The following is a 22,078-nucleotide window of genomic DNA, read 5'->3' on the forward strand; positions in this document are numbered from 1 at the left end:
ACCAATTCTCCACCCACACCAATACCTTACCCCCAATACCGTGTGCTTTAAGTTTGCACACTAATCTCCTGTGTGGGACCTTGTCAAAAGCCTTTTGAAAATCCAAATATACCACATCCACTGGTTCTCCCCTATCCACTCTACTAGTTACATCCTCAAAAAATTCTATGAGATTCGTCAGACATGATTTTCCTTTCACAAATCCATGCTGACTTTGTCCGATCATTTCACCGCTTTCCAAATGTGCTGTTATCACATCCTTGATAACCGACTCCAGCAGTTTCCCCACCACCAACGTTAGGCTAACCGGTCTATAATTCCCCGGTTTCTCTCTCCCTCCTTTTTTAAAAAGTGGGGTTACATTAGCCACCCTCCAATCCTCAGGAACTAGTCCAGAATCTAACGAGTTTTGAAAAATTATCACTAATGCATCGACTATTTTTTGGGCTGCTTCCTTAAGCACTCTAGGACGCAGACCATCTGGCCCTGGGGATTTATCTGCCTTTAATCCCTTCAATTTACCTAACACCACTTCCCTACTAACATGTATTTCCCTCAGTTCCTCCATCTCACTGGACCCTCTGTCCCCTACTATTTCTGGAAGATTATTTATGTCCTCCTTGGTGAAGACAGAACCAAAGTAATTATTCAGTTGGTCTGCCATGTCCTTGCTCCCCATAATCAATTCACCTGTTTCTGTCTGTAGGGGACCTACATTTGTCTTTACCAGTCTTTTTCCTTTTCTCACGACAAGATCGCTAATTAATCCTTCCTCATTGCTCAAAACCCAGTCCAGAATAGCCTGCTCTCTAGTTGGTTCCTCGACATGTTGGTTCAAAAAACCATCCTGCATACATTCCAAGAAATCCTCTTCCTCAGCACCTTTACCAATTTGGTTCACCCAGTCTACATGTAGATTGAAGTCACCCATTATAACTGCTGTTCCTTTATTGCACACATTTCTAATTTCCTGTTTAATACCATCTCCGACCTCACTACTACTGTTAGGTGGCCTGTACACAACTGCCACCAGCGTCTTCTGCCCCTTAGTGTTACGCAGCTCTACCCATATCGATTCCACATCTTCCCGGCTTATGTCTTTCCTTTCTATTGCGTTAATCTCTTCTTTAACCAGCAACGCCACCCCACCTCCCCTTCCTTCATGTCTATCCCTCCTGAATATTGAATATCCCTGAACGTTGAGCTCCCATCCCTGGTCACCCTGAAGCCATGTCTCTGTGATCCTAACTATATCATAATCATTAATAACAATCTGCACTTTCAATTCATCCATCTTATTACGAATGCTCCTTGCATTGACACATAAAGCCTTCAGGCGCTCTTTTACAACTCTCTTAGCCCTTATACAATTATGTTGAAAAGTGGCCCTTTTTAATGCTTGCCCTGGATTTGTCAGCCTGCCACTTTTACTTTTCTCCTTTGTACTTTTTGCTTCTACCCTCACTTTACACCCCTCTGTCTCCCTGCACTGGTTCCCATCCCTCTGTCGTGAACTAACCTCCTCACGCCTTGCCTATAACAATGTTAAAGCTTTGACAGAATATTTTCCTAACAGATGCAGTTACCTTACTGAACCTGAAGGGCCGGTACTTGGTGTCTTCTTCTTTAAACTTCTTCTCCCACACCCCTTTGAAGTAGACAGCATTCACAAGGACAAGCTTTGATTGTGAATCAACAGCACCTTGAACTAACAAGTTCTGGATCTTGCCTTAAATCACAAATTTATTATTTTCAGAACTATTTTTACAAAGTATTATCAATGTAACAAATTATAAGACCATAAGATATAAGCAGAAGTAGGCCATTTGGCCCATCGAATCTGCTCTGCCATTCGAACATGGCTACAATAAAACTCCCATAATTTTGCATGCTTGGAACTTTGACGCATTAGCAAATTTTCTAGACAATTTAATGTTATTCATATCATTGCCCCAACACAGTTTTTAATTCACTTTTTGCAGATGTTAAACAATATAATAAATTTCTCAGTGATCCTGGTAAGTTTAAAAAGAAAGAAGGAGCATGGACTCCAAGTGGAGAGGGAGCACAGGACCAGGGCAAGCTGTTAATGAGCTGGGCGCTGAACCATCAGGATTTAATGGGTTATTGGAGTTCTACTTTATGGCACAAAACACAGTTGTTGGCCCAACAGGACTAAGATCATGTTTGTCCTTCTCACGTCTTACCTCTTCGCTTCCCATCAACTCAGAATTTCACCTCAGGCAACAAGTTCCAGGTCTTAACCATTTTTTAATATCTTCTGAATTCCTGTCTAGATTTATTAAAAGCTCATTCTGTATTGGACACACATGTTGCTATCTTTTTTGAGTTTTTAAAGTAGCTCATCTACAGACACACCCAGTAGATTATGTGCCAGTAGACGGTTGAATTAAACCAAGGTGGAGTGCCATCCACCGGGGATCAGAAACAGGCTCCAACTAGTTGTATTGTATAATTGCATCACCTGGTGTGATGAAAGAAAAGGATTTGGAACAAACTTTACTGCATGAATTAGAATAATATAAATACAATACTTAAGCCACTTCCAGGTGTGCATGTTTGGTATCAAACTGTGCCATTAATTTAAATTGATGGAAGTATCTGCCACTACAGCAGTATTATCCTGTCTGGTGCGAAGTCCAGGATCCACGCCACCGACAAGTCTTACTTCCTTGAGTACTACCCAACTACAGTGTGAAGGTCTATAGGTCTAATATTCTGTTATGTGTCCTGATCCTAGTACTTTTTGACAGTGAGGCATGACCTATTTTATTGGTCATCGAGCATTATTCATCCTGGGCTGACTTGAAACGGGACTGCTGTTATCAGGGTACGAGTTAAAAAGAACCCACTGATAAAATTTGATATCCTCTAATCCGATCACCTAAATTACTATCATCCCAACACCTTGATAGAGTTCCAAACAGACCCCAAGTTCAGTCACACTAATTCCTAATCCTAGTAGAAGGTTCTTCAGCAATATCATAGAAACATAGAAAACCTACAGCACAGTACAGGCCCTTCAGCCCACATAGTTGTGCCAAATATGTCCTTACCTTAGAAATTACTAGGGTTACCCATAGCCCTCTATTTTACTAAGCTCCATGTACCTATCCAAAAGTCTCTTAAAAGACGCTATTGTATCCGCCTCCACCACTGTTGCCGGCAGCCCATTCCAAGCACTCACCACTGCGTAAAAAAAACTTACCCGTCATCTCCTCTGTACCTACTCCCAAGCACCTTAAATCTGTGCCCTCTTGTAGCAGCCATTTCAGCCCTGGGAAAAAGCCTCTGACTATCCACACGATCAATGCCTCTCACCATCTTATACACCTCTATCGGGTCCATCGCTCCAAGAAGAAAAGGCCGAGTTCACTCAACCTGTTTTCATAAGGTATGCTCCCCAATCCAGGCAGCATCCTTGTAAATCTCCTCTGCACCCTTTCTATGGTTTCCACATCCTTCCAGTAGTGAGGCGACCAGAACTGAGCAAGAACTGAGTACTCCAAGTGGGGTCTGACTAGGGTCCTATATAGCTGCAATATTACCTCTTGGCTCCTAAATTCAATTCCACGATTGATGAAGGCCAATACACCGTATGCCTTCTTAACCACAGAGTCAACCTGCGCAGCTGCTTTGAGCGTCCTATGGACTGGGACCCCAAGATCCCTCTGATCCTCCACACTGCCAAGAGTCTTACCATTAATACTATATTCTGCCATCGCATTTAACCCATCAAAATGAACCACCTCACACGTATCTGGGTTGAACTCCATCTGCCACTTCTCAGCCCAGTTTTGCATCTTATCATTGTCCCATTGTAACCTCTGACTGCCCTCCACACTATCCACAACGTCCCCAACCTTTGTGTCAACAGCAAACTTACTAACCCATCCCTCCACTTCCTCATCCAGGTCATTTATAAATATCACGAAGAGTAAGGGTCCCAGAACAGATCCCTGAGGCACACCACTGGTAACCAACCTCCGTGAAGAATATGACCCGTCTACAACCACTCTTTGCCTTTTGTGGGCAAGCCCATTCTAGATCCAAAAGCAATGTCCCCTTGGATCCCATGTCTGCTTACTTTCTCAATAAGCCTTGCATGGGATACCTTATCAATGCCTTGCTGAAATCCATATACACTACATCTACTGCTCTTCCTTCATCAATGTGTTTAGTCAGATCCTCAAAAAATTCAATCAGGCTCGTAAGAGACGATCTGCCCTTGACAAAGCCATGCTGACTATTCCTAATCATATACCTCTCCAAATGTTCATAAATCCTGCCTCTCAGGATCTTCTCCATCAACTTACCAACCACTGAAGTAAGACTCACTGGTCTATAATTTCCTGGGCTATCTCTACTCCCTTTCTTGAATAAGGGAACAACATCCACAACCCTCCAATCCTCCTGATCCTCTCCCATCCTCATCAATGATGCAAAGATCTTCGCTAGAGGCTCAGCAATCTCCTCCCTCGCCTCCCACAGTAGCCTGGAGTACATCTCATCCGGTCCCGGCGACCTATCCAACTTGATGTTTTCCAAAAGCTCCAGCACACCCTCTTCCTTAATATCTACATGCTCAAGCTTTTCAGTCTGCTGTAAGTCATCACTACAATCGCCAAGATCCTTTTCCATAGTGAATACTGAAGTAAAGTATTCATTAAGTACCTCTGCTATTTCCTCCCGTTCCATACACACTTTTCCACTGTCACACTTGATGGGTCCTATTCCTTCACGTCTTATCCTCTTGCTCTTCACTTACTTGTAGAATGCCTTGGGGTTTTCCTTAATCCTGTCCACCAAGGCCTTCTCATGGCCCCTTCTGGCTCTCCTAATTTCCTTCATAATCTCCTTCCTGTTAGCTTTATAATCTTCTGGATCTCTAACATTACCTAGCTCTCTGAACCTTTCGTTTAAAAAAAAAGCAACAACTGAGTTCTCAGCCTCTATTTTGGTGTAGTGACATCAGCGCCAGACTTCCAGAATGGTCTTGGGTTGGAATCCGGTTGGCTCCTTACACACTGAGCGTCGAGCTAGCTACTTGGCCTCGTGAAAAACAGACACAATGCTAAAGAAATGGCAAGGTTGCCACCTGATGTGCCAAAAGGCATGGAGAGGAATTACAAATTTTGTGAAACCTCACATAAATTCAGCAATAAAAACATGAAATGGGTGATGGGCTAACTTATGGCTATCACTCCCCTCTGTCCCTTTTCCCCATATTCCAATAGCCCTTGTCACTCCATCTCTTTCCACTCCTCTGCCTTCCTGATCTGCCCATCACCAACACATTGCTACCAGTGGTATGCCCTCCTTATTCCTTCCTTTATTCCATGACCTCTCTGATCAGATTCCATCTTTGTCATTTCCACTAATCACCTCCCAGCTTCTTGTATCATTCCCACTCTCTCCCTCCTTCACATTCCTGTCATTCCCCTTCATCGGGATCCACCCCTTCCCCCATCTTATTTATACTGGCTATCTCCCCTCTTTCCAGTCCTAATAAAGGATCTCAACCAGAAACATTGACTGCCCATTGTCCTTCAGAAATGGTTGAAAATATTTTGATCCATAACTAGAGGAAGATTTCTAAGAGGCTCTTGCCAAAGTTTTATTCTGTCACTTGACGTTTCACCTTCAGTTTGTTCCTCCACCCATGAGTTGATTTGGATTCTGGCCGCCTCTGCTCCTTCTGCAAAATCAACAGCAGTGAGCTCTGCCTCATAGAATCTGGATATGGATTCGATATATTCCTACGAAACCAACACAAGAAGAACAATGAAGTGCAGAGCCAATAATGAGAGGACAAGGTATTGCAAAAGAACCAATACAGAGAAATGCATATTCTGTGTGAGGAAGGGATTACTTGCTGGCTCTGGGCCTTGAATTTAGAAGAATGAGAGGAACCTCATGGAAATCTTACCAAATGTTGAAAGGCCAAGATGGAGCATGTGTTGGGAGTATGTTTCCTGTAGTGGGGAAATCTAGGACCAGAGGGCACAACCTCAGAATAGTGGGACGGCCATTTAGAACGGAGGTGAGCATTAATTTCTTTAGCCAGAAGGAGGTGAATCTGTGAAATTTGTTGCCACAAGCAATTGTGGAGGCTAGGTCATCGAAGTATTTAAGGTGGAGGAGGTTGATAGATTCTTGATAAGTTAGGGCGTGAAAGGTTATGGGAAGAAGGTAGGAGAATGGGGTTGAGAGGGAAATTGATCGGTCATGATGAAAAGGCAGAGCAGACTTGATGAGCTGAATGGTTGAATTCTGCTCCTATATCTTACAGTCTTACTTGCATTAGGGCTACATTGAAACCCATCAGCTAATCATACTGAGTGGATAAATGGGTCTTGCTCATTTCATTTTGGACAGGGCCAGTGAAAAGAAAACTATACTCCATCTGTGAAGAACTTTTTGAGGTTGTAACAAACAGTATAGGTAAGGGGAATCAAATTGATGCAGTGTATTCCTTTCAAAGGTGTTTAATAAGGTGCTGTATGAGAAATGATCACATATGGTTAGGGCATGGGGAATTGAAATAAATATATCAGCATGCATTTACAGTTGACCTGCCACAAAGCAGTGGGTTATTTTCTTGATGTACTGAAATCATAGTGTTCATTTTGGTCAGTTACATTGAAGAGGGGACCCAATGAAGGGATCCTTCTGTTCAAAACCTGACAAACTCAGGATGCTAGCAGATGGAATTCACTGTGGAGAAATGTAATTACAATAGAAGTGGGGAGACTGGAAATGTGAAATACTTTTTAAATAAAGGAATTATGATACTGTAGGGTGCCTGAATATTCTTTACACAGTTCGTAAATGGTTTTGTATAGTGATATTTACAGAAAGAAAACAAAATGCGGGAAGTTTTTTTTCTGCAATTACATAAGCTCAAGTACACCATGGACAATTTTAAGAGTGTTATTAAAGGAAAACTACTTTTCTTGGGAGATTTGCTAGATTTTACTAGATTGATTCCTGGAATTGCCTTAGTGGAGAGAATGAGAAAAGTTCTTTTTTCAGAAGAATGAGAAGGGACCGTATTGGAAATATCAAATCCTGAAATGCTTGATAGGGTGAATCTAAGATGTTTTCCGTAGCTAGGGAAACTAAAATGTGTGATCACAGTGGCAGAGTAGGGGACCATGTATTTTAGAATTAAGATGAAAAACTTCAAAATGGACCAATAGGTATTGTAATTACTGAGGTAATTAATGGTGATTTGACAGGAAGATAATTTGATTTAGAATGTCACCATTAAGTGTTCAGGTTAAATGGCAATTTTGTATTAACGATTCATATGTTGTTAGAAACCGTGTGATTTCGTTAAGCACGTTGACACCGTGTGCAATTCTAATCTGAAAGGCTGATGACTGCATTTGAAAATCAGTACTATTTTATGTATTTTTATGTGGATTCAATGTATATATTTTTCTATACAATGAATATTAAAAGTATAAAAGCATCCAACTCAATCTGAATTTTGGTTTGATCACCCTATTAAACACAATTATTTAATAAACTAAATTAAATCTATTTGATTAACTGTATTCTTAAACATTGCCATTTTTGACATTACAATACATGCTTTCTGCTCATTAAATAGTGGTGTAATCCCACAAGACACAGGAGTAAAATTAGGCCATTCAGCCCATTGATACTGCTGTACATTTTGATTATGGCTAACTTAATTTTCCCTCTCAACCACATTTCCCGCTGTTCTTCATAACTTTTGACATAACTAATCAATTGCCTATCAATCTCCTCTTCAAATATGCCCAATGACTTGGCATATAATGAAGTCTACAGATTTACCACCTCTTCCACCTCATCTCTGTTCTAAGGGGACTTCCTTCTATTGTGAGTCTGAGCCTTCCGATCCTATACTACCCTACAATTGGAAACATCCTCTCCACGTCCACTTTTCTAGGCCTTTCACTGTTCGGTAGGTTTCAATGAGATGCCTCCTCATTCTTCAAACGACAGCAAGCACTGACCCAGAGCAGTCAAACGCATCCCACATGTCAGCCCTTTCATTCCTGAGATCATTCTTGTAAATTTCTATGGACCCTCTCCAATGCCAACATTTCCTTTCTTAGGTAAGTTTTGGAACTGCTCACGATAATCCAAGAGCAGTTTGGCCAATAAGGCTCAGCTTTATCTCCTTGCTTTTCTGTTCTAGTCCTCTCAAAATGAAAGCTAACAGTGCATTTTCCTCTCTTACTACTGACTCAACCTGCAAGTTAACCTTTAGGGAATCCTGCACTAGCACTCCCACGCCCCTTTGCACTTCCAATTCTGAATTTGCTACCCATTTTTAAAAAAACAGTCTATGCCTTTATTCCTACTACCAAAGTGTTATAACCATACACTTTATTCACTGTATTCCATCTACCACTTTGCCTAATCTGTCCAAGTGTCCTGCAGATTCCCTGCTTCCTCAATACTACCTGCCCCTTCATCTATCCTTGTATCACCCACAAACTTGGTCACAAAGCCATCAATTCTGTCATTGAGGTTATTAACATATAATGTGAAAAGTAGCAAGTACAACACTGATTCCTGCAGAACACTACTAGTAACCTGTAAAGGCCAGTAAAGTATTCCCACTCTGCCTTCTGCCTATCTGGTATGGTTCCTGTAACACCATGTGCTCTTTACTAGTTAAGCAGCCTACTGTGTGGAAACTTGTCAAAAGCCTTCTGAAAATCCAAGTACACAACATCCACTGCTTCTCCTTTGTCTATCCTGCCTGCTATTTCCTCAAAGAATTCCAACAGATTTGTCAGGCAAGATTTCCCTTACAGAAACCATGCTGACTTTGGCCTATCTTATTATGTGCCTCCAAGTACCCTGAAACCTCATCCTTAATGATGTGTGCTTTACATCTTGCAAACCATGGAAGTCAGTCTTGTGCCTCGTGCCTATTGCCTCCCTCCCCTTTTAATGAGTGGAGTGGCGTTTGGAATTTTCCAGTGCTCCATAACCATTCCAGAATCTAATTATTCTAGAAAGATGACTAATAATGCTTCCACAATCTCTTCAGCGACTTTTTCAGAACACTGGGATGTAGTTTATCTGATCCAAGTGACTTGCCTATCATCAGATCTTTCAGCTTCCCTCAGTAATAGTGACTACACTCATTTCAGCCCCCTGACACTCTTGAATTTCTGGCATGCTGAAGATTGACACAAAATACTTATTCTTTTTGTCCGCCATTTCTTTATTCCCCATTACTACTTCTCCAGTCCCACTAACATTTGCTATATTGTATGCCCTCCTTTTGCTTCTATGCTGTCTTTGACTTCCCTTATCAGGAATGGTTGCCTCATCTTCCCTGTAGAAAGCTTCTTCTTTGGGACAAACCGATCCCGAATCTACTGAATTACTCCCAGAAACTCCAGTCATTGCAGGTCTATCATCATCCCTGCTGGTGTCTTCTCCAATCAACTTTGGCCAGCTCTTACCTCATGCCTCTGTAGTTACCTTTACTTAACTGTGTTATTGATACATCCTATTTGACTTCTCCATCTGAAATTGCAGGCTGAATTCTATCATATTATGATATTGTCTCATAAGGGTTCCTCTACCTTCTCACCAATCAGATCTGATTCATTACACAACACCCAACGTAGAATTGCCTTTTCCCTAGTGGAACTGATTACAAGCTGCTCTAAAAAGCTGTCTCATAAGCATTCTACAAATTCATTTGGGATCCAGCACCAATATTATTTTCCCAATCTACCTACAAATTTTGTACATATTGAAATCCCAGACACAACTAGTTATTACCACTGCGTGAGATCAGACTGCATGGTGAGGGAGGGGGGAAGTGGTGGAAATCTGCCTAAACCCAACAACTTACTTGGTGAATTGGTAGCAATCAAGCTGAAAACCACAGCTTCCATATTATTTAATCTCTGAGAGAAAGCAATGCGAATAAAATATGTAATCTGCATTTTTACAATGTAAACTAGAAAATTTTATTGTTTTAATAATTTGTAAACCGGGATAATTTAAAATCAATTACCAGAAGCTGGTGGGATCAAAAACCCAGCCTGTTTATTGGCACACAAATCTCAGAACACTCTTCATTATTAGCTAGATTTTTGTAACTAAACCAAAACCAAACTAAATTATTACTATCTTTTATGTTTATGGATGCATGACTGGACACTTTTAGATTTAGCTAAAATAAAATGCATTTCACATGAGGGGTTCTTACTGACCTGAACTGCAGAACAGAATTAGAATTAAGTTTATTATCACTGAGGTATGTTATGAAATTTGTGGTTTTGTGGTAGCAGTACAGTGCAGGACATAAAAAAATGACTATAAATGACAAAATAATTAGTATAAAGGACAAATAACACAATAGTGGTCATGGACTGTTCAGAAATCTAACGGCCGAGGGGAAGAAGCTACCTTAAAACATTGAGTGTGGGTTTTCAGGCTTCTGTACATTCTCTCGAAACGTGAAGAGGATGTGTCTCTGTGGTGAATGTTGCCTTCATGAGGTACTACCACTTGAAGGCATCCTTGATGGTGGGAAGGATTGTGCCGATGATAAAACTGACCAAGTCTAGGGCATCTTTTAATCCTGTGCTTTGTTCCAAGCTTTGATGCAATCAGTCAGACTGTTCTCCGCCATACATCTGTAGAAATTTGCAACAGTCTTTGGTGGCGTACCAAATCTGCCTATAGCCACAGCAGATATGATCTCACTGGCTCTCACTCAGTCTTTGGAACACCTGGACAACAGCAATACCTATGTCAGTCTGCTGTTTATTGATTACAGCTCAGAGTTCAACACAATCGTACTAATCAACAAGCTCCAAAATCTGAATCTCTGTCCCTGCTTCTGCAACTTGATCCTTGATTTAATCACCAGGAGACCACATTCACTGCTGATCAGAACTAACATCTCTTCCTCACTAACAATCAACACTGGCAACCTCAAGGATACATGCTTAGCCCACTGCTCAACTCCCTCTACACCCACAACCGTGTGGCTAGGCACAGCTCAAATGTCATCTGTAAATTTGCCAATGACAGAACTGTTGTTGGCAGAATTTCAGATGGTGATGAGGAGATGTACAGGAGTGAGATAGATCAGCTGGTTGAGAGGTGTTGCAAAAACAATCTTGCATTCAATGTCAGTAAGACCAAAGAATTGATTGTGGACTTCCAGAAGGGGAAATTGAGGGAACACACATCAGTCCTCATCGAGGGATCAGCAGTGGAAAAGGTGAGTGAACACTTTCAAATCCCTGAATGTCAGCATCTCCGAACATCTACTCTAGGCCCAACATATTGTTGCAATTACAAAGAAAACACGACAGTGGCTGTATTTCATTAGGAGTTTGAGGAGACTTGGTATATCACCAAAGACTCCAGCAAATTTCTACAAATGTACAGGGAAGAGCATTCTAACTGGTTACATCACCATCTGGTATGGAGGCACCACTGCACAGGATTGGAAAAAGTTTCAAGAAGTTGCCAACTCAGCCAAAACCATCATGGAGACTAGCCTCCCCAACATCGAGGACATCTTCAAAAGGTGATGCTTCAAAATGGCGACATCCATCATTAAGGACCCTCATCACCCAGGACATGCCCTCTTCTCATTGCTACCATGAAGGACGATATATAGGAGCCTGAAGATACTCACTCAACATTTTAGGAACAGCTTCTTCCCCTCCATCATCAGATCTAACCTCTCAAAAGCATAAGCTGTTAAACTAGGATGCACCCTACTCATTGATCAGTTACTGAAGTGAACTCCTGCAGATAAAGGCAGAGATTAAACTCAGTCTCCCTTCCATACCACCACTTCCTTTCCCATAAAAGAACTAAATACGTTTACTTTTCCAGTTCAACAATGTCTGATTGCACCTTACTGGGTGAAAGCTGAAACTTTTTTCTCCGAAGAGACCATTTGCTGTCTTCAGAAGATGAGAAGGGCTGGGTTTATTCACTTCACACTGCAGCTGCTGAAATCCATGAAGAGGTTGTTCCTCAGCTCCCAGGTGCAGCACCTACAGATGTAAACAGGTATACAAGTCACTCCTAAAACACTAGAACTTTGTAAATTCAATCATTTTAGAAGCTTTACATTTTTTATATATTTTAAAGCTCAGTAAGGTTAGTTTATGGATTATGGATTCAAGTGTGTTTTCATTGTTTGGTGAGTGTAAAGTCAAGTTAGGGTTTATTTTCATGTGCACGTGTCAAGTTCAGATACAAGGATAAACTTGCTTTTAGCAGGCACATAGAAAAAATATACAGAACATAAATTATACATGTATATAAATTTTACAAGAAAGCAAAGATCTTGATAGTGAAAAGAGGTGGTCCATAGTGTTGCATTAATTGAGGTGGGGCTAGGGTTGTGCAAGTCCATCCAAGGACCTGTTGGCTGTAGGAAAGTGATTGCATCTGAACATGGTGGTGTGGAACTTCAGGCTTCCATTCATTGATCGTCTTACCAGACAGTTCATATGGTGATGGCGCAGGTGGAGTCTACCAACAAGAAAAGAAAATATTAGGGCATGTGACCAAGTGCTTGGTCTGAGGTAAGTTTAGAGGTACCTCCAAGGAGGAACTAGAAGTAGGAGAGTGGGGTTTAATGTTTAGGACAATAGTTCTACATTAGGTCTTCTGCAGCTATCTAAGTGTACATCCATCTGTGAGAGAGGTATTAGAAACAATACAACATAAGTTATTTCTTCAGCGATTTGATCAGGGCATGACTGCGCAAGGATAAACTTGCCAGTGAGAATAGCGAGAAGAGTTTAAAAAGAAGACAGCTTTATAGAGTGGGCACCAGGGGAGCGGGTGACGGAGTAGAGGGAGACCAAGTAGGAAGGCTTTGGCTCAACGGGACTTCGGCGATACCAGGTTGAGGTGAGGTAGGTTATCTGTATAGAATACAGACAGGAAGTATGTGTGTGAGGCCAATGTTCTGTGCTTGCTGTCAAATGTGGGAAGTCCAGGAGACCCCCAGCCTCCCGGATGGCCACATTTGCGCCAGGTGCATTGAGCTGCAACTCCTTAGGGACCGCGTTAGGGAACTGGAGATGCAGCTCGATGACCTTTGTCTGGTCAGGAAGAGTGAGGAGGTGATAGAGAGGAGCTATAGGCAGGTAGTCACACAGGAGCCTCTGGAGACAGAGAAGTGGGGAACAATCAGGAGAGGGAAGGGCAGGAGTCAGATACTAGAGAGTACTCCAGTGGCTGTCCCTCTTAACAATAAGTACTCCTGTTTGAGTACTACTGGGGGAGATGACCTACCTAGGAGAAGCAACAGTGGCCAAACCTCTGGCACAGAGTCCAGCCCTGTAGCTCAGAAGGATAGGGAAAGGAAGAGGATGGCAACAGTAATAGGGGACTCTATAGGGGGTTAGGGGGTCAGGCAGGCGATTCTGTGGATGCAGGAAAGAAACACGGATGGTAGTTTGCCTCCCAGGTGCCAGGGTCTGGGATGTTTCAGATTGCGTCCATGATATCCTGCAGTGGGAAGAACAGCCAGAGGTCGTGGTACACATTGGTACCAATGACATGGGTAGGAAAAGGGAGGAGGTTCTGAAAACAGACAACAGACAGTTAAGAAGGAAGTTGAGAAGCAGGACTACAAAGGTAGTAATCTCAGGATTACTGCCTGTGCCATGTGACAGTGAGTCTAGGAACAGAGTGAGGTGGAGGATAGATGCGTGGCTGAGGGATTGGAGCAGGGGGCAGGGATTCAGATTTCTGGATCATTGGGATCTCTTTTGGGGCAGGTGTGACCTGTACAAAAAGGACAGGTTGCACTTGAATCTGAGGGGGACCAATATCCTGGCAGGGAGGTTTGCAAAAGCTATTGGGGAGAGTTTAAACTGGAATTGCTGGGGGGTGGGAACCGAACTGAAGTGATGAAGGAAGAGGCGGTTGGCTCACAAATAGAGAAAGCTTGGAGACAGTACAAGAGGGAGGATAGGCAGGTGATAGAGAAGGGATGCGCTTAGAATGATGGCTTGAGATGTGTCCATTTTAATGCAAGGAGTATCATGAACAAAATGGATGAGTTTAGAGCGTGGATCAGTACTTGGAGCTATGATGCTGTGGCCATTACAGGGACTTGGATGGCTCAGAGGCAGGAATGGTTACTTCAAGTGCCAGGTTTTAGATGTTTCAGAAAGGACAGGAAGAGAGGCAAAAGAGGTGGGGGGCGTGTTGATCAGAGATAGCGTCACAGCTGCAGAAAAGGAGGAAGTTATGGAGAGATTGTCTACAGAGTCTCTGTGGGTGGAAGTTTTTTTATAGACCACCCAGTAGTAACAGGGACATCAAGGAGCAGATAGGGAGACAGATTCTGGAAAGGAGTAATAATAACAGGGTTGTTGTGGTGGGAGATTTTAATTTCCCAAATATCGATTGGCATCTCCCTAGAGTGAGGCGTTTAGATGGGCTGGAGTTTGTTAGGTGTGTTCAGGAAGATTTCTTGACACAATAGGTAGATAAGCCTACAAGAGCAGAGGCTGTACTTGATCTGGTATTGGGAAATGAACCTGGTCATGTGTCAGATCTCTCAGTGGGAGAGCATTTTGGAGATAGTGATCACAATTCTATCTCCTTTACCATAGCATTGGAGAGGGATAGGAACAGACAAGTTAGGAAAGCATTTAATTGGATAAGGGGAAATATGAGGCCATCAGGCAGGAACTTGGAAGCATAAATTGGAAACAGACATTCTCAGGGAAACGTATGGAAGAAATATGGCAACACACATAAAAGTTGCTGGTGAACGCAGCAGGCCAGGCAGCATCTCTAGGAAGAGGTACAGTCGACGTTTCAGGCCGAGACCCTTCGTCAGGACTAACTGAAAGAAGAGCTAGTAAGAGATTTGAAAGTGGGAGTGGGAGGGGGAGATCCGAAATGATAGGAGAAGACAGGAGGGGGGGGGATGGAGCCAAGAGCTGGACAGCCAAGCGCCTGGCCCCCACTGCTTTATTTTCACCATGGATGTCCAGTCCCTATATACTTCCATCCCCCATCAAGCAGGTCTCAAAGCTCTCCACTTCTTTTCGGATTCCAGACCTAACCAGTTCCTCTCTACCACCACTCTGCTCCATCTAGCGGAATTAGTCCTTACTCTTAATAATTTCTCCTTTGGCTCCTCCCACTTCCTCAAAACTAAAGGTGTAGCCATGGGCACCCGTATGGGTCCTAGCTATGCCTGCCTTTTTGTTGGCTTTGTGGAACAATCTATGTTCCAAACCTATTCTGGTATCTGTCCCCCACTTTTCCTTCGCTACATCGACGACTGCATTGGCGCTGCTTCCTGCATGCATGCTGAGCTCGTTGACTTCATTAACTTTGCCTCTAACTTTCACCCTGCCCTCAAATTTACCTGGTCCATTTCCGACACCTCCCTCCCCTTTCTAGATATTTCTGTCTCTATCTCCGGAGACAGCTTATCTACTGATGTCTACTATAAGCCTACTGACACTCACAGCTATCTGGACTATTCCCCTTCTCACCCTGTCTCTTGCAAAAATGCCATCCCCTTCTTGCAATTCCTCCGTCTCCACCGCATCTGTTCTCAGGATGAGGCTTTTCATTCCAGGACGAAGAAGATGTCCTCCTTTTTTAAAGAAAGGGGCTTCCCTTCCTCCACCATCAACTCTGCTCTCAAACGCATCTCCCCCATTTCACGCACATCTGCTCTCACCCCATCCTCCTGCCACCCCACTAGGAATAGGGTTCCCCTTGTCCTCATCTATCACCCCACCAGCATCCGGGTCCAACTTATAATTTTCCGTAACTTCCGCCACCTCCAATGGGATCCCACCACTAAGCACATCTTTTCCTCCCTCACCAACCCCCCCCCCGCTTTCCGCAGGGATCGCTCCCTACGCGACTCCCTTGTCCATTCGTCCCCCCCATCTCTGCTCACCGATCTCCCTCCTGGCACTTATCCTTGTAAGTGGAACAAGTGCTACACATGCCCTTACACTTCTTCCCTCACCACCATTCAGGGTCCCAGACAGTCCTTCCAGGTGAGGTGACACTTCACCTGTGAGTCAGCTGGGGTGATATACTGCGTCCGGTGCTCCCGATGCGGCCTTCTATATATTGGTGAGACCTGACGCAGACTGGGAGATTGTTTCGCTGAACACCTACGCTCTGTCCACCAGAGAAAGCAGGATCTCCCAGTGGCCACACATTTTAATTCCACATCCCATTCACATTCTGATATGTCTATCCACGGCCTCCTCTACTGTCAAGATGAAACCACACTCAGGTTGGAGGAACAACACCTTATATTCCATCTGGGTAGCCTCCAACCTGATGGCATGAACACTGACTTCTCAAACTTCCACTAATGCCCCACCTCCCCCTCGTACCCCATCCGTTATTTATTTATATACACACATTCTTTTTCTCTCTCTCCTTTTTCTCCCTCTGTTCCTCTCACTATACCCCTTGCCCATCCTCTGGGTTCCCCCCCCCCTTTTCTTTCTCCTTAGGCCTCCTGTCCCATGATCCTCTCATATCCGTTTTGCCAATCAACTGTCCAGCTCTTGGCTCCATCCCTCCCCCTCTTGTCTTCTCCTATCATTTTGGATCTCCCCCTCCCCCTCCCACTTTCAAATCTCCTACTAGCTCTTCTTTCAGTTAGTCCTGACGAAGGGTCTCGGCCTGAAACGTCGACTGTACCTCTTCCTAGAAATGCTGCCTGGCCCGCTGCGTTCACCAGCAACTTTTATGTGTGTTGCTCAAAATTCGAGCATCTGCAGATTTCCTCATGTTTGTGAAGAAATATGGCAAATGTTCAGGGGGTATTTGAGTGGGGTTCTGTCTAGCTACGTTCCAATGAGACAAGGAAAGGATGGTAGGGTACAGGAAGTGTGATGTACAAAGGCTGTTGTAAATCTAGTCAAGAAGAAAACAAGAGCTTACAAAAGGTTCAAGAAACTAGGTAATGATAGAGATCTAGATGATTATAGAGCAAGCAGGAAGGAGCTTAAGAATGAAATTAGAAGATCTGTCTGTGCTTTCAGAAGAGGTGATAAAGGATAATATAAGAGTGGAACAATGTATGTGGTGCTATTAATTGGTCTCTAAATAATCGATATGACATATTGTCCAACTGCAATATATCTAATTGTCCATGAAGTTTTCATTGATTTGGACAGGTTAATCATTGATTAATAAAAGAGGGTTTCACTATATTTATTCCTCTTTGTGCTCAAATGTTGGCTTAAAGTTGGGAGAGTATCAGTTGTTGGACCTAGCTCAAATTGTGTTAGTGATATGAAGGAACAGTTTGTTGCTTAATTATTGCCCCTCTTAAGGAATAGGTACGATGTGTTATTTTCTTTTGATTAGAGTAATTGATCACACACCAATATTGCTCATTGCAACTGATCACAGAACCCCTCATGCTCAGAGTGTGCAGCAAGATGCATTCGGCAAATCCTCCTGGACTTCCAGTCTTTGCTTGTTTTCCGTGGCTCCATTTCCAGCTCTGGCAGTCATGTTCAGCCAGGACTGACAAATGGGTATGTGGTCTCAGCCCCCCTCCACACAACCCCAACAACCACACCAGACAAAAGGCAGTCTTCAGTCAAGTTAATCCACTCAACTAACATAAAGGAAAGGCTGACAGCAATGGTTGCAGAAAAGGCTATCTACCTATCTAAGTACGTATATGTATATATGTATGTATTTAAATCACAAACATGAGAAAATCTGCAGATGCTGGAAATCTGCTGTTGCTGTGTATTTACGTATGTACGTTTGTATTTATTTAGTGATTCAGCACGGAGTAGGCACTTCATTCCACACCATCCCAGCAGCCCCCCTTTTAACCCTAAACTAATCACGGAACAATTTACAATGACCAGTTACCCTACCTGGTACGTCTTTGGACTGTGGGAGGAAACCAGAGCACGGGGGGAAAACCCATGCATTCCACGGGGAGGACGTACAGAGGTTCAGCATCAGAATTGAACTCTGAACTCCAGAATTGTAATACCGTCCGAGGAACCAGGTAACATCCTAGTTACAGTGCTAAAGGCTAAGCTTTTCTGAACCACCTTCACCTGGAATTAGGCTGTTCCATTACAGTTACAACTATGACATCTACCCAACAATGTAGAAGTTTGCCTATTATACTCTGTTTATAAAGGATGGAACAAATCTAATTACTACCCAGTGAGTCCACTCTCAAACACCCACGTTCTTATTACAGCCTTGCACCGGACTTGCTGAACTCCAGAAGCAAGGTGAGAATGATTGCCCTTGACAGCGTTTAACCAATCAAAGATTAAATGGAATCAAAGAGAAAGCACTCCTGTGATTGAAATCCCACCTTGCACAAAGGAGGATGGTTGAACATCACTCATCTCAGCCCCAGGACATCACTGAAGGAATTCCTCAGGGCAGTATCCCAGACCCGACCATCTTTAGAAGTGTTATGAATGACCTTCCTTTCATCATAAGATGAGAAGTGGGGATATTCACTGATAATTGCACAATGTTTACTTTCATTCACGACTCCTCAACAAGTAAAAAAGACCATGTTAGGCATGGCCTGAAGAGTGACAAGTACGTCTATGTCTCAAAAGTGCTGAACTATGACCACCTCCAACAAGAGAGAACCTCCAACACAAGAGTAAGCCACTTGGCCCCTCAAGCCTGCCCACCACTCAGTGTGACCTACCTCAGGCCTCAACTGTTCTTCTGTGCCAGTTCCCCATAAATCTCATTTTTTATTCTATCTCCAACTCAAATCTCTCTAATGATCTGGCCTCCAACCGCTCCAGGAAACAGAATTCCAGAGATTCACCACCCTCTGGAAGAGGATGAAGAAATTTATGTGCACTACATTTTTAATGACCAGTTCCTCTTTGAGGTTTTCTACTTAGTTTAAAGCCCTGTCCACAACCTTCACAGTTTAAGGTTCAAAGTAAACTTTAATATCAAAGTACATATATGGCACCATATACAACTCTGAGATTCATTTTCCTGCAGGCATACTCAGCAAATCTATAGAATAGTAGCTACAACAGGATCAATGAAAGATCAACTAGAGTGCAGAAGACAATAAACTGCACAAATGCAAATACAAATAAATAACAAGAACATGAGATAATGAGATGAAGAGCCCTGAAAATGAGATTACTGATTGTGGGAGCATCTCAATGGATGGACAAGTGAGTGTAGTTTTCCCCATTTTTCAAGAGCCTGTTGGTTGTGGGGTAGTAACTGTTCTTAAACCTTGTGGTGTAAATCCTGAGGCTCTTGTACCTGATGGCAGTGGTGAGAAAAGATCATGGCCTGGGTGGTGAAGAACCTTATTTATATGACTCACCAGAACACTGGTCCCAGCACAGTTCAGGTGTTGTCCTTCCCAAATCAACAGCTTTCTCCTTCCCCTGTACTGGTGCCAATGTCCATGAAGTGAAACCCATTTCTATCACTGCACATTTTGAGCCACATACTTATTAATTTAACCACCACTTGATGACATTACCTTCATCAATTCCCCCACCATCCAAATCCTGTGTGTCAACATTGGCTGGACACTTAACTGGACCGGCCATATAAATACTGGGTATCCTGTGATAAATGACAAATCTAAAACCCCTGAGGCCTTTCTATTATCTATAATACTCAGGTCAGGAGCATGATGGAATATTCTCAACTTATCTAGATGCGCGAAGCTCCAAAAACTCCCAAGAAGCTTAACACCATCCAGGTCACAGCAGCCCACTTGATTGACACCCCAGCCACCACCTTAAATGTTCATTCCCTCTACCACTGCTGCATAGTGGCTGCAATGTGCATCAATTAAAAAACCCGGCCAGGTCCACAACCTCTATCAACAGAAAGGACATGGTAGCACATACAGGGCAACACCATCAACTGCAGGTTCCCCTCAAGTCTCACAGCATCCTGACTGGGAAATATATTGCTGGTCCTTTATCTTCACTGGGTCTGGTACCTGGAGCTCCCTACCCAACAGATCTGTGGGAGCACCTTCACTAGGACTATAGTGGTTCAAGAAGGCAAGTTAGCCATAAATTTTCATGGGGCTGTAGGGGATGCACAATTAATGTTGGTTTTATATGTAACGCCCAAACGTGGAAAAATGATCAAATAAAAACAACTATATTGGTAAGCAACACACACAAAAAATGCTGGTGAACGCAGCAGGCCAGGCAGCATCTCTAGGAAGAGGTACAGTTGACGTTTCAGGCCGGGACCCTTCGTCAGGACGAACTGAAGGAAGAGATATTTTGCCAATCAATTTTCCAGTTCTTCGATCCACCTCTCCCCTCTTGTCTTCCCCTATCATTTTGGATCTCCCCCTCCCCCTCCCACTTCAAATCTCTTACTATCTCTTCTTTCAGTTAGTCCTGACGAAGGGTCTCGGCCCGAAACATCGATTGTACCCCTTCCTGTAGATGCTGCCTGGCCTGTTGTGTTCACCAGCATTTTGTGTGTGTTGCTTGAATTTCCAGCATCTGCAGATTTCCTTGTGTCTGCATTTTTAAACTATATTGGTAAAAGTGTTTTGTTCCACTATTAGATAAAAACCCTTGTTGGGATTTGCAGATGGAATTAGTTCGGTAAGGTGTATTAAAGGGAAGAATGGATATGAAATGATAAATAAATGATTAAAGACAAATACTGAAGCAATTGAATTGTTGAGCTCGCCTGATTATCCCTTTGCTGTACAATGTAACATTCACCTACCTTGGCCAGTTGAATGACAGTGCTGCCTCTCGCACCGAGGTGGACCATTAACAGAGCAGTTGATATACTTAGTGGAGAAAAGAAAACGTTCTCTGTTCTGTTACCCGCACTGAGTTGCCTCAGCAGGTCAAGGGGAAATTGAGTGTTAGCATCAGTCAGAGACCCCATTGCTGTTCTAGAAAGCAAAAGGAAAACACAGGTTGTGCATGGAGTGCTCTTATAGTAATCCCACCTTCAAATACAACATTAGAAAAATGGTAACCCACTGCCAAAACTTTCTTAAACAGTTCTCAGTTTGCAATGGGTTGCTTGTATAGGTCTCTCACTTATAGAGTCCAACTGCATCTTCCCCCCACCCTCCCCTCCACTTCCTCCTCCCCGTATCTCTATATGTAATGTTCAAATAAATCAGGAGTGCTGCATTGCAAAGGAATAGGGAAAGAATGAGATTGGGAGATGCACTACATTACGTTTGGCTAGATAGACAAAATTCCTTCATGTTGTGAAACAGTGTTCCAATTTTACAACAGGCAGTCCATTCACTACCAGAAACCGGGAACTGAAAAATTTGTTTTTTTGCAGCCATTTAAAAATGATTCACTTGAAATCTGCTGCCCTTACCCAATTCAGCCTCTATGGGACTCTGGTCCCTCCAGTTGATCTTTAAATATTCTCTAAAATTGCCTGGTTAGCCACTCAGTGGAGGTCAATGAGGAAGGAGTCTTGGCAGTGATAGCCAGATCCTGAAAAAGAATAATTAAATAATAGTTGTGATATCAGGAAGAATTAAATGGGATGAAAGTTCGGGGGGGGGGGGAAGTATATTTGGGTCTCTACAGTTTTGAAGAATTGTATGAAAAGTATCTTGTTCTAATTAAGTCAGGATAGAAATGACATTGTTTCTATTTCTCAACAATATCATCAGGGTTACAAGTGCCCCTTTTGAGGATTCACATCTTCAGCCCAAAAGACGCCCAAAAATCAGCTGATCCAAGGATGGGCTGAGGGGACCTTTTCCTAAAATGATTTTCACCCAGTGGCTGCCTACGCCCACCAGTAAAATTTGAATGGACCAGTAAATTTTTTTTTAATTCAGCAGACCAGGCCAGTAGCTGTGGGTGAGGAGAGCGGAGAAACAGATGCCAGGACATCAGACATTGTTTCCATAACTCAGTCAACCAACAACTCACCCTCCTTGTATAATCTGCTGGCCATATTTCCACTGGTCATACCTGAACTGAAGGCCTCCTAACCTGCTGGAAAAAGCATGCATGCCTTCTGAAACTGACATGAGGTA

The 22,078-nt window shown here is 43.0% G+C and overlaps 1 protein-coding gene across 4 annotated transcripts in view; it reads right to left on the reverse strand.

Moving 5' to 3' along the window:
• Positions 1-22,078, reverse strand: part of LOC134358078 (leukocyte elastase inhibitor-like) — a 53,600-nt gene that overhangs the window by 3,782 nt on the left and 27,740 nt on the right. For 2 of the 4 annotated variants that reach the window (XM_063070009.1, XM_063070010.1), the window contains 5 exons: positions 21,403-21,524; positions 20,782-20,956; positions 11,934-12,071; positions 5,663-5,780; positions 1,587-1,729 (listed from right to left, as the gene is read on the reverse strand). In XM_063070009.1, coding sequence (XP_062926079.1) covers positions 1,587-1,729; positions 5,663-5,780; positions 11,934-12,071; positions 20,782-20,949 — 567 coding nt within the window. In that variant the 5' untranslated portion in view covers positions 20,950-20,956; positions 21,403-21,524. The remainder of the gene's footprint in view (positions 1-1,586; positions 1,730-5,662; positions 5,781-11,933; positions 12,072-20,781; positions 20,957-21,402; positions 21,525-22,078) is intronic. The other 2 variants (XM_063070011.1, XM_063070012.1) reach the window with 1 other exon arrangement.

Source organism: Mobula hypostoma, chromosome 17, assembly GCF_963921235.1.
Source record: "Mobula hypostoma chromosome 17, sMobHyp1.1, whole genome shotgun sequence".
Classification (NCBI taxonomy): domain Eukaryota; kingdom Metazoa; phylum Chordata; class Chondrichthyes; order Myliobatiformes; family Myliobatidae; genus Mobula; species Mobula hypostoma.